Source organism: Oncorhynchus gorbuscha, unplaced genomic scaffold, assembly GCF_021184085.1.
Source record: "Oncorhynchus gorbuscha isolate QuinsamMale2020 ecotype Even-year unplaced genomic scaffold, OgorEven_v1.0 Un_scaffold_2090, whole genome shotgun sequence".
Lineage (NCBI taxonomy): Eukaryota > Metazoa > Chordata > Actinopteri > Salmoniformes > Salmonidae > Oncorhynchus > Oncorhynchus gorbuscha.
Window position 1 is genome coordinate 22,207 of NW_025746683.1, and position 13,374 is coordinate 35,580.

General features: G+C 44.5%; 1 protein-coding gene across 1 annotated transcript; it reads right to left on the bottom strand.

The window, feature by feature from the left end:
* Positions 1-1,900: 1,900 nt before the first annotated feature.
* LOC124024932 (peroxisomal membrane protein PEX13-like) lies at positions 1,901-10,160 on the bottom strand. Its single transcript, XM_046338663.1, has 5 exons — positions 10,060-10,160; positions 9,748-9,928; positions 8,513-9,276; positions 8,124-8,246; positions 1,901-3,592 (listed from the first exon to the last, which is right to left on the bottom strand). Exons 2-5 carry the CDS (start codon positions 9,822-9,824, stop codon positions 3,186-3,188), a joined length of 1,371 nt encoding a protein of 456 aa, XP_046194619.1. The 5' UTR covers positions 9,825-9,928; positions 10,060-10,160; the 3' UTR covers positions 1,901-3,185.
* Between the last annotated feature and the right edge of the window lie 3,214 nt (positions 10,161-13,374).

Below are 13,374 nucleotides of genomic sequence, written 5' to 3' on the forward strand. Positions count from 1 at the left end.
CCCTTCTGAAAAAACCTACACTCGATCCCTCCGATGTTAACAACTACAGACCAGTATCCCTTCTTTCTTTTCTCTCCAAAACTCTTGAACGTGCCGTCCTTGGTCAGCTCTCCCGCTATCTCTCTCAGAATGACCTGCTTGATCCAAATCAGTCAGGTTTCAAGACTAGTCATTCAACTGAGACTGCTCTTCTCTGTATCACGGAGGCGCTCCGCACCGCTAAAGCTAACTCTCTCTCCTCTGCTCTCATCCTTCTAGACCTATCGGCTGCCTTCGATACTGTGAACCATCAGATCCTCCTCTCCACCCTCTCCGAGTTGGGCATCTCTGGCGCGGCCCACGCTTGGATTGCGTCCTACCTGACAGGTCGCTCCTACCAGGTGGCGTGGCGAGAATCTGTCTCCTCACCACGCGCTCTCACCACTGGTGTCCCCCAGGGCTCTGTTCTAGGCCCTCTCCTATTCTCGCTATACACCAAGTCACTTGGCTCTGTCATAACCTCACATGGTCTCTCCTATCATTGCTATGCAGACGACACACAATTAATCTTCTCCTTTCCCCCTTCTGATGACCAGGTGGCGAATCGCATCTCTGCATGTCTGGCAGACATATCAGTGTGGATGACGGATCACCACCTCAAGCTGAACTTCGGCAAGACGGAGCTGCTCTTCCTCCCGGGAAGGACTGCCCGTTCCATGATCTCGCCATCACGGTTGACAACTCCATTGTGTCCTCCTCCCAGAGCGCTAAGAACCTTGGTGTGATCCTGGACAACACCCTGTCGTTCTCAACTAACATCAAGACGGTGGCACGTTCCTGTAGGTTCATGCTCTACAACATCCGCAGAGTACGACCCTGCCTCACACAGGAAGCGGCGCAGGTCCTAATCCAGGCACTTGTCATCTCCCGTCTGGATTACTGCAACTCGCTGTTGGCTGGGCTCCCTGCCTGTGCCATTAAACCCCTACAACTCATCCAGAACGCCGCAGCCCGTCTAGTGTTCAACCTTCCCAAGTTCTCTCACGTCACCCCGCTCCTCCGCTCTCTCCACTGGCTTCCAGTTGAAGCTCGCATCCGCTACAAGACCATGGTGCTTGCCTACGGAGCTGTGAGGGGAACGGCACCTCAGTACCTCCAGGCTCTGATCAGGCCCTACACCCAAATAAGGGCACTGCGTTCATCCACCTCTGGCCTGCTCGTCTCCCTACCACTGAGGAAGTACAGTTCCCGCTCAGCCCAGTCAAAACTGTTCGCTGCTCTGGCTCCCCAATGGTGGAACAAACTCCCTCACGACGCCAGGACAGCGGAGTCAATCACCACCTTCCGGAGACACCTGAAACCCCACCTCTTTAAGGAATACTTAGGATAGGATAAAGTAATCCTTCTCACCCCCTCCCCCCTTAAAATATTTAGATGCACTATTGTAAAGTGGCTGTTCCACTGGATGTCATAAGGTGAATGCACCAATTTGTAAGTCGCTCTGGATAAGAGCGTCTGCTAAATGACTTAAATGTAAATGTAAATCTATCTCCCTCTTAGAGACATCATGCATTTCATTAGGCGTCTGTCGAGCTTGTCAACTGATTTATAAGATGTAGAATGTAATAACATATAGATCTTTAGGCTGATTGCAATTGAACTAACGTCTTTGTCCAGATAATGTAGGAAAATGATCATTCCACATCTTAGTTGTCTTCCTCTTCCTCATCACCCTCCTCCACTGCAACAAGCCTTGGTGTGTAACCACGTGTTTAACCTTGTTATAATGGACGCATTATATTTTCAAAACAATTAAGATCCAATGATATAAAACTAAACAGGTTAACAGTTACCAATTAATTTGCCATGTGATGTGTATAATACGTTTTTCATTTCTTAGTAAGAAAAAGCCAAAGGCCACTTTTCAGGTTTTGAAAATGTTTATTTCCAAAATAATTGTATTTACATAATTACAGTTTTTCAGGAGAGTGAGGACTTAAAATGCCACTGAAACACCAAGATGAGGACTGGCTATTTCAGTTCTTACAGATGCATTCAACAAATCTTCTTGATTTAATAGATCTTGATATTGGATAGTTCAATTTTCCAAGTTCAAAACTTCACTTTGAATATTTAGGACATTTTTACAGAACATTCAAGATATAGTTTGGACCATTCCCGAATTTCAAACAACATTTTACAACCATATTAACACCGATTTAAAACCAAGTCAATCCTTCCATTAGAACCAAATCTGAACCTTGATAGTAATTTATCCATAGAAATAGTCTCCTAGTCAATTATATATTATTATATTATAATAGGTGGACTGGTAGACATTGAGTGTACCCATGCCTAGGTTTTAAAATATTCCCTCTTCAACCTAGACCCATGCCAGGAAGTACAAGTAGGAAGTGTACCCTTCAAATTGGGGCTGTGATGTCAACTCAACTGACAATACAGAAACAATTACATGCCATTGTATGAGCCACATCATTTGAATAAATGTTTCACATTACCGTGGCAACCCAGCAGTTGATAGAACATTCCAAAATACCATGGAAACGATTGAGTCACAATCAGGCAGCCATTGTGAGTTGTACCAGTCAAATTACCAGGGTTAGAGCTTCTATTCCTATGAATTTATCTTTAAATATCAAACCATCGACATTAACTTGGAACAAAACGGTGAATTGCAGAAACATAATATTATGGCTTTGTCCCGTCAACATCAAACGATGCAATATTCACATAATCTCTTAGCGTGCTTCATTGGATCTTAATGTACTCATTCACTGTTAATTAAATAAATCTATATCAAAAACATTTAAATATGCATCATTATTGGGCTAAAACGTAGTGTGACCGTACTGACAAGGCTGGTACAGGATAGGTATAGGTTGGTCTAGATAACCACTGACAAGACGGCCAAACCAAGATGGTGTCCTGGAAACACTCATATCCAGATGTCTGACAGACAACCACTTCTCTTTGATCCAGGTACTCAATACCTCATATACCAACCTCACTAGTTGCTTCCAGGCAGATTAAATGTCAAACCAAAGCCACTGAATTGTGAACACGAGTCACCTTCTGGACGTAGATCAAGAGTTTCCCCACTGCTGGACGTGACCGATCTCTACAGAACAACTCCTCAACAAACCACGTACAGCTTCAACAGATGTGTGGGAAAACAAAGTCAGACATCACAGGTCTATCTTCTCTGGTATGGTGAGCACTGTGCTCGAAGCTGTCGTGGTGCTGGGCAATACACCCAGACCCAGGCTGCTGTAACCAGCTGGCGTTTCCCTGTACACGCTCTCCAGCAGCTCCTCTGGGATAGTTACTGGGACGGCTTCAGCTGGGCCGAGGCCTGAAACCAAGCCTGGGGATACAGTTGGCACTGGGCCCGTAGCCAGGTTAGGCTGTGGGGCTTGAAGGGTGGTGCCCAGTGGGTTCCCTTGCTGGGCCTGAACCTGGGCCAGCCTCTCCAGCTCAGCGTGCTTCCTGCCTCTCCTCTTCCCCAGGACCTTGACGTAGTTGGCAGGTATGAGGCCTGTGGTCTGGCCGTCTACACTGGCCAGCAGCCACCCACGCACCCTGGGTTGATGCTCTACACACAGGGGAGAGAGAGGATATAACATGGTCATTTAGCAGACTTAGTTAACAGGAACACATTCAGCATGTAACCCATTCTGAATGGCATTCTGTTGACCTGCCTGATACAGTGCTAGCTTTCTTCCTCCCAAGGCCTCCAGCACTCTTTCCCCCTGATAACATATATTGTGGTAACCGCAGTACTTCATTTCTAGATCAGAAGATGCCGGAACAAAAGTGAGTGCAGAGACAAGGAGGGGGCTCTGAGGTACCAGAGCACATGAGAAAAAGTGGCCAACAATGCAGTAGATAAATCATACTGGTATACGCACAGTAGAAAAATCAAAAACTCATCCATTTAAGATGTCTTTGGTAACTAACTGATCTAGGCCTACTGCAAAATTAAACTCTAGTAAATCGTCTAAGTGTGGACCCTACCTCCTTGTTATCTCATCATTGTGGTTTTACCAAGGCTGCAGTCTACGTCAATCCCCCCCCTTGAGTCAGGACCCTGACAATGTCATTTCTCAAGTTTGCGTTACACGAGATATTTCCACCTGCGGTGACATCAATGGTGACACTAGGAGGGATGGCCTCAGAGAGAATCCAGAGAGTACAATGTTTACTATTCATTTGATTGTTTATTTCACTTTTGTTTATTATCTATTTCACTTGCTTAGCCAATGCAAAACATGTTTCCAAAGCCAATAAAGCCCCTTGAATTGGAAGAGAGAACACAGACAGAGAGCGAGAGAGGCAGAAAGAAAGAAAGCGTGGGCTGATTTGAAACATGATCACTGTGCGTGTGTGTGACACTTTTTGGCTGTCAAAACCGTTAATGCATATGTGTGCGTGTGTGGGGGGGGGGGGCGGGGGGAGACCTATATCCGTGTGTGGATGAGTAGGTCTAAGAGTCTGTGGGTTGTATCTGTGATGTTTCTAACCACCCTAACTAAGCACTACCTGCGTGTGAGGCCGGGGGAACCTCCCACGTGCCCCATGTCAGAGCCCAAACACTCTGCTACTATGGACTACAGAGAAGGTGATGTCAGAGCCCAAACACTCTGCTACTATGGACTACAGAGAAGGTGATGTCAGAGCCCAAACACTCTGCTACTATGGACTACAGAGAAGGTGATGTCAGAGCCCAAACACTCTGCTACTATGGTTACAGAGAAGGTGATGTCAGAGCCCAAACTCTGCTACTATGGACTACAGAGAAGGTGATGTCAGAGCCCAAACACTCTGCTACTATGGACTACAGAGAAGGTGATGTCAGAGCCCAAACACTCTGCTACTATGGTTACAGAGAAGGTGATGTCAGAGCCCAAACACTCTGCTACTATGGTTACAGAGAAGGTGATGTCAGAGCCCAAACACTCTGCTACTATGGACTACAGAGAAGGTGATGTCAGAGCCCAAACACTCTGCTACTATGGTTACAGAGAAGGTGATGTCAGAGCCCAAACTCTGCTACTATGGACTACAGAGAAGGTGATGTCAGAGCCCAAACACTCTGCTACTATGGACTACAGAGAAGGTGATGTCAGAGCCCAAACACTCTGCTACTATGGTTACAGAGAAGGTGATGTCAGAGCCCAAACTCTGCTACTATGGACTACAGAGAAGGTGATGTCAGAGCCCAAACACTCTGCTACTATGGACTACAGAGAAGGTGATGTCAGAGCCCAAACACTCTGCTACTATGGTTACAGAGAAGGTGATGTCAGAGCCCAAACACTCTGCTACTATGGTTACAGAGAAGGTGATGTCAGAGCCCAAACACTCTGCTACTATGGACTACAGAGAAGGTGATGTCAGAGCCCAAACACTCTGCTACTATGGACTACAGAGAAGGTGATGTCAGAGCCCAAACACTCTGCTACTATGGTTACAGAGAAGGTGATGTCAGAGCCCAAACACTGCTACTATGGTTACAGAGAAGGTGTTAAGGGTAGATGTCTTGTAAGATATGCTCCAACACACTACTGCGCGCTATCCCCCCTTCCCCCCAGAAATAAAGGCTTCCTGTCATCTCCAGAACGAAAAATAAATAAGAAGTGTCTGGGACGGTTCAAAACAGACGTTGGGACAGTTACAAACACAGCAATTTGTTCACTCGTCTCACCCATTTACGTCAAATGTTCCAAAATTCTATTACAGGAGAACACCGTTCTCAAACACACGCACCTGATGCCAACGGTTTTTAATAAAGCGACAGAGATGGATATTCAGCCTAATGGTAGAAAAACTAAGAAAGTAGGGAATATCTGAAGGTGCAACAATAGGATTGTGTCTCACTGCCTTTGGACAGTAGAAGAAGAAATGCTGGTTTCACTGACATATCAGGAAATCTTAGATTTTTTTTTTCTATGGACAGATTTTTAATAGCCAACAGAAACAAGGAAGGGCTATGGAAAACATCCAGGTTTCAAACAATGATATGGTTGGCTAGGCATCACAAACAAATTATTTAGGTTATGGAAATAATAGAATATCATTCCAATGTTGGGCAAATAGACCCATTAGAATGAACATTTAAAGATGCTGCATGGTGTGGTGGTTCATTTCCGGATGATCAAATGAGGAGACAAACACATGTCAGAGTTACACAAACTAAATCTTTATTAGTGAGAGCTTTGCAATAGCGATGGCTGGTCGACGAATCACCCTCAGGTGATTCGTTGAGTACCCCCCCGAGAGAAAAGTACAAAGGTCTTCATTAGCTAAGATTACAACCCTTTCGAACAGAAATATATCATGACGAACAGATATATAGAATGGGTCACAAGGTTAAGATTTGTATGAAAGAAACCTATAATTCACAGCAGACAGTATCTGCTGTGAAAACAGTGTATTGTGTAGAGACGAGTGTCTGGAGCCAACTCTTCCTGGTACCATATGGAACATAAACATTAACTCATGCTCTGGAATGCTCTTTAGGTTTTATCACCCAGAAGACATTGTAAATCTCCTGTCAGTGTTATCTCCCAGAGGCCCATCCTCAGTAGAACACACAATAGTTATAAGAATCCTCTATTGTGTGGTATAAAACAACCATTTGATGCAATAAAAAGTATTACAAGATAATCTTGCAATATTCCACCATAATGATCAAACCGTCATCTGCATTGGCCGTGCAGCATTTACGGTGAAATGGCCTCTGCAGAAGTCAGGGCTTTTATACTTCGCTACCTTGGCCGGGGACCTTAACGCAGGCAAACTTTAATCCATTCTACCTCATTTCTACCAGCATGTCAAATGTGCAACCAGACAAAAAAAATAAAAATGATATAATTTTAAAAACTTTAGACCTTTACTCGGGCAAATCTGACCATAATTATATCCTCCCGATTCTGCTTACAAGCCAAAACTACAGCAGGGAGGAACAGTGGCTCGCTCAATATGGAAATGGTCAGATGACGCAGATGCTAAGCTACAGGACTGTTTTGCTAGCACAGACTGGAATATGTTCCCGGGATTCATCCAATGGCATTGAGGAGTATACCACCTCAGTCACCAGCATCACCAATAAGTGCCTCGATGACAGTCTCCACAGTGACCGTACGTATATATCCCAACCAGAAGCCATGGGTTACAGGCAACTTCTGCACCGAGCTAAAGGCTAGAACTGCCGCTCTCAAGGAGCGGGACACTAATTCGGACACTTAAAATAAATTCCGGAACGCCCTCAGATGAACAATCAAACAGGCAAAGCGTCAATACAGGACTGAGATTGAATCCTACTTCACCGGCTCTGACGCGTGTCTGACGTGGCACAGCTTGCCACGGACTACAAAGAAAAACCCAGCCACAAGTAGCCCAGTGACGCGAGCCTACCAGACAGGCTAAATGCCTTTCATGCTCGCTTTGAGACAAGCAACACTGAAGCATGTATGAGAGCACCAGCTGTTCCAGACAACTGTGTGATCAGGCTCTCCGTAGCCAGTGTGTGTAAGACCTTTAGCATGGGTCCTCAGACAGTTCTACAGCTGTACCGTCGAGAGCATGGTTGCAACATTACTACACACAGATCATAAACGTAATGTTAACTGGCGAGCCAACCGTCTAACGCCAGCTAGCTAGCTAACAGTAAGCTTTAACTTGCAATGAAAACTGACAAAATTAGAAACTTATATCTGAAACTGTAGCTGGACTGATACGTATACATGGATGAATGCTTCACGGCAGACTGCAACCAAAAAAAGCTAGCGCGAGGACTGAGTGGGTTTGGACTGCAGCCCTCCACCTCACAGGCACAAACAAGACAAGTCTCATCACCACTGTATTTCCGACTATATCGAGTCGGTGACAGTCAATACCTGCAAAAATTCGCTCAACTACGTTGATGTTAGGTTACGGACAAACATAGCTGATTCAACTCATCTAAGGCTTGATGACTAGCTAACAAGTTGAATGAGGTGTCCGGGGCTACAATAAAGATTTTAAAAAGGTGAACTGTTGGGAGTAGTGGAGGCCTGGAGTTGAGAAACACTAGGTTAGAGCAGGGTGCTGGTTGGATTCCCCCTCTCCTCATAGTTTCTTACCTTTAGGAGCCAGGTTGAGCATGTCTCCAGCATTCAGTGAGAGCTCCTCCTCCGATGCAGCTGTGAAGTCATACTCCGCCCTGGCCACCACATGGTCATCCTCCCCACTAGCCCAGTTGGTGGCTGCATAGGGATTTAATCAATCAAAATGTAATTATATAGTCCTTGTAGGGAATATTAATGAAGTAAAAATGTAAGATGCTGATTAACGTAACAAAAAATGTATGTAGCACACTCATCTTTCTTATGAGCATACACAGAGCCAGATTAACAGTGCATGTTCAGATAAACCCTGACCCATCTGTTTGAGGTCACGAAACTGTGGTTAATAGACAGGCAGTCAGAGAGACATTCAGGAGAGCCCACACACAGACAGTAAGGAGTCTCACCGCTCTCCTTGGGCCCCTGGGCAGAGCTCAGCAGCTTCCAGATGAGATAGGGCCCTCCTAGGACCACGGCCAGAAAAAGGAAGATGGGCCATGACTTGACCGCTCCGGCTCTGGGGTCTTCCATTGCGGCTCCAGCACCTCTGGTCGCCAGAACAGCTCCTTCACTGTCTGCCCACAGGTCCTCCACCTCACCGTCCCGCCTCAGCCCCAGCATCCTCTGTATGCGGCGGTACAGGTAGCGCAGGGTGCGCACCAGGGCAAAGGCCGACAGAACCTTGGTAAAGTGCATCCGTAACCGTGTCAGGTGGTTGGCTACATCCAGCACGGCTCGGAAGCTGTTGTAGACGGCCGAGAAGGTGGCGTCCATCATCATGCTGACCGATGTGAAGGCTTGGACGATGCTCTCAATGGACTGGAAGGCGCCGCGGCTGCTCTCCTCTGCCTGTTGGACAAACCGACTGGGCGCCACGTCTTCACCACCGGTTTGGCCGAAGCGGCTGTAGCCCAGGCTCCCACCGAGCCCCCCTCCCATGCCATAGCCACCACTGTAGGGACTGTAGGGGCTGTATGCTCCACCGTAGAGGCTGGAGCTACCATAGGGGTTGTAGGAGGAGCCAGGGAAGGAGCCGTAGGAGGGACGGTAGGACTGGATGGACTGGACAGGGCGAGGGGGGACCGGGGGCACCATGCGGGTCAAGACGGGAGGACCTGCGGGACCAGAGAGGCCGGGGGTGGAGGGACCTGGTGGGGCAAAGTCAGTCGACCTGGTGGATTGGAAAGAGGGGCATAACTTATAAAACAGCGAACATTCAATTCAATCAAGTGTTCGTGTTGTCAAAACGTTTTTATTTTTTTATATATTTTTTAAACGCCTCAAAACTAGTTTCCTTTGGTTTCGTAGTTAAAGGGAGCAACCTAGGAGTGTTGCAATGGGTTACGTCTCTATTAGCTAACCTTAGCTAGAAAACAAAACAAACGACATGCCAGTCACAGGTAACGACGTTAACTACATTGAAACTCGGTGGGTTATTATCCAATAACAGTCCAATACTAAACTAATGTCAAATATTGACATCTAGCTAGTTGTGTCCGCCAGGCAAACGCAAAACAACAAGCTCCGACCTAGTTAGGGCCCGGGCCTATATTAGAGGCTAACGCTAGCTAGCTAGCTAGCTAACTCACACATAGTTAGTCTATAGACAACAACTCGTCAAGTAAAGCAATAAGTTGTTTACCGATAGTTAACTGGTGCACTCATGGCTGCTCCTGGAATCCGCCTTTCCCACGGTTTAGGAGGAGGCTGCGATGCCATCGTACAGATCGTCTGAAGTTACACCGTTTTTAACCGTTTTCCCTTCACTTCCCCCCCGGTAGTAAACTAGCAAATTGCTACATATCTCGCTCCATGGCTGGCTCCTGTGTGCCAGACCAAAATAATCAATAAGACGATACGGAAAACGTTTGAAACAATACATAATTGGTTTAAAAACATAAAGCCAGAGAGGATTTATTTTATAACGCATTTTATATTGTATTTTCATTCTTACTGGGCAAGTTTAACGTTTTTGAAGTTGTTGTATCTTTTCGGCGTTGATTAGTAGAGCCTAGAGGGCTTCGGCTCCATTGCATTATTCCGTTCCATGTCGTCCCGAGGCTGATGGAGATAAAACTAGTATCAAAGATGAGGTGGGACAGTGTTTTCAACCGAGAGAACTGGGAGCGAAAATACGCAACACCATGGGTGTATTTGACTGACAGAACCAATACTAATAACGTTTACCATTTTTATTGTCCATGTCTGTTTTTTAAAACTTTTTTTTTTTTTTAACAACAAATCAATTCAGAAAGTACACGAGGGAACAAACGTATATATAGATTATAAACAGTGGACAATCGAGCTAGGGGGTACAATATCACATTACAATTACACAAGGACCTTAAGGGACATGCATATACTAACAATTCTAACAGATTTTTTTGTTAGTAGAGTATTTAACTGTCTTAAAATAACGTTCAATTTATTTTTGCAGGGTAAGAAAATGTGTTTTTTTTTGTCCTTAACAAATTCCTCTCTTCACTCAAATCATTTAATGTTCCATGTTGAAGAGATACTGAACTATTATTACCATCGTATAACATTCCAATCACCTTTACACTGTTTTCACCTAAACCTACATATTCCAGTGTTTGTAACATACATGGGTGTTCAATCTTATCAAAAGCTTTATAAAAAATAAATGAAAAAAAACAAACATCATCAATCATATGTCTGTAATCTAATAGGTCAGATTAAGTATCAGTAATAATGTCATGCCCTCTTTCAGTCTGTTATCTATGACGTGGGTAAACATCTTGTCATCTACATCTTGTCATCTACATTAAAGTCACAGGGAGCAGATTGTCTTTATATATCATCTTTACCAGGTTTAGGTATAAGGGTTGTAAACCCTTGTTTCATTGTTGGCATTATACCATAATTTGGTTTGGTTTTAAAGCTAATTTATTACAATTCTACACGTGTTGCCAATGGATGGAGAGAAAATGTAGAAATTTGATTTAAAAATGATCCAGTTTTACTTATTTTGCAATAGGGCAGAGAAAGTTTTTTGCAGTTTTAAAGCCAATTTCCTTCAATTCCACCAATTTTGCAGTGGAGAGAAAGTTTTGCCGTTTTATTGCTAATTTCCTGCAATTTTATACATTTTCCATGACTTGTGCTATGATATCTGAGTGAGAGTATCTAACAAAGTGGGGTCCCCTGGATATTAGGGCCCCTGGGCACGTGCCCTGTGTGCACGGTCCATAACTAGCTAGACTAACGAAAAATTGTCAGTAACTGTCAGTGACTGACGAAACAAGATCAAAACTGCTGATGCACAAACAGATTAAAGAAGGATTTCTTAAGTATTGAGGCAACTGAGACATGGATATGTATGTGTGCCATATCGAGGGTGAGTGGGCAAGACAAAACATTTAAGTGCCGTTGTACCGGTACCAGGCATACCGGTTTGTGTCAAGAACTGCTACTCTGCTGGGTTTTTCACACTCAACAGTTTCCTGTGTGTATCAAGAATGGTCCACCACCCAAAGGACAACCAGCCAACTTGACACAACTGTGGGAAGCACTGAGTCAACATGGGCCAGCAAAATTGTGGAACGCTTTCAACACCAACCAATTTAGGCTGTTCTGGGGGCAAAAGGGGGGTGTTCTTAATGTTTTGTACACTCAGTGTATATATTTTCTGGGGGGGGGCTATGTCGCTTATGCCTGTAGACTGACCTGCATAAAATATTTCACTCACAATAACCTTTTTTACTGCTGCTACTTTTATCTTCTGTGACTTCCTGCATCTGTGCAGTAGGCTATAGTTATTTATCATACAAATGAAACCAACCTTGCTAAAACACAAACTGTCTGGGTCACTCAGTCCTGGCCTACTACTTACTGGTATCCTCTCATGATCCCTCACCCATGTCACGTTCTGCTCTGCTCAAACCCTGGCAACCTCAACCTGTCTCATGGCCTAGGCAGCCAATACCTGTCTCACTCACACAGGACATTTCTGATACCCAGCAAAATTGTCTGCCACCACAATTGCAACAAACTACATTCTCTTCAGAAATTACACACTCATTTGTCCCATGCCCTCTGGCACACTTCTCACATCTAGGAATCTCCCTCCTACACACTGCTGCAACATGAGTGGCCATAACCATTGGCACCTGAAACACAATATGGGGTACGGAACAAACGGTCTCATGAGATAACTAACATCTCCTAGCATGACTTTATTAGGCAAACACTCAATCAAAATTCAAAAGAGTAGACATGGTCTCCTCAGTCTCGTGCTCACCACAGGATCTGCTTCTCACCAAACGGCGTGTATCAGACACCAGGGATCCATCTCCCTACTCAAAGCCATGGAGGGATTCTTTAATAAAGCACTGGTATTGTATTTGTAATCCATCTGAGCAAACTTCACTTCTCTGACATTAACATTGGCTGTAGCATTTTGGTGTCAATAACAATTTTAATTAAATCGCTTCAGGGCGTTTTTCAGATGTATAGTAGTATATTTTCAAAACTGTAAGTACAAAACTCTAAACTGAGAACACTTGTAATGCCCCTTGTCTTATGTTCAGAATCTTTGATTGTGCATTCATGAAGAGTGGAACACATATTTCACCCCTGAGTCATTCATGAAGAGTTGAACACATATTTCACCCCTGAGTCATTCATGAAGAGTTGAACACATATTTCACCCCTGAGTCATTCATGAAGAGTTGAACACATATTTCACCCCTGAGTCATTCATGAAGAGTTGAACACATATTTCACCCCTGAGTCATTCATGAAGAGTTGAACACATATTTCACCCCTGAGTCATTCATGAAGAATTGTCTGTGAAATACCATGAGAGCATCATTTAGTATTTAGCTATAACTTGACACGCAGAATTGGTTTTTACAAACCGTATTTGATGTATCTGATGGCAGATAATGAGGATGTTGTATGTCCGTCTTCCAGTTTCATTATGATGATAACGGACATACATAGAACCGTCAGATGAAGGGGGTTTGTGGGGGTATTGTAAAGCAGGTGGTTAACGTATTGGTGGAGCACGGTGTGTCTATTCCATCGTTCAAGATTCACCTTTTCTATGTGACTTGGCAGCTAATACAGTATCAGCTGTCTCTCTGCTTGGCAACATGAATCAGCTTATAGTGTATCAGCTGTCTCTCTGCTTGGCAACATGAATCAGCTTATAGTGTATCAGCTGTCTCTCTGCTTGGCAACATGAATCAGCTTATACAGTATCAGCTGTCTCTCTGCTTGGCAACATGAATCAGCTTATACAGTA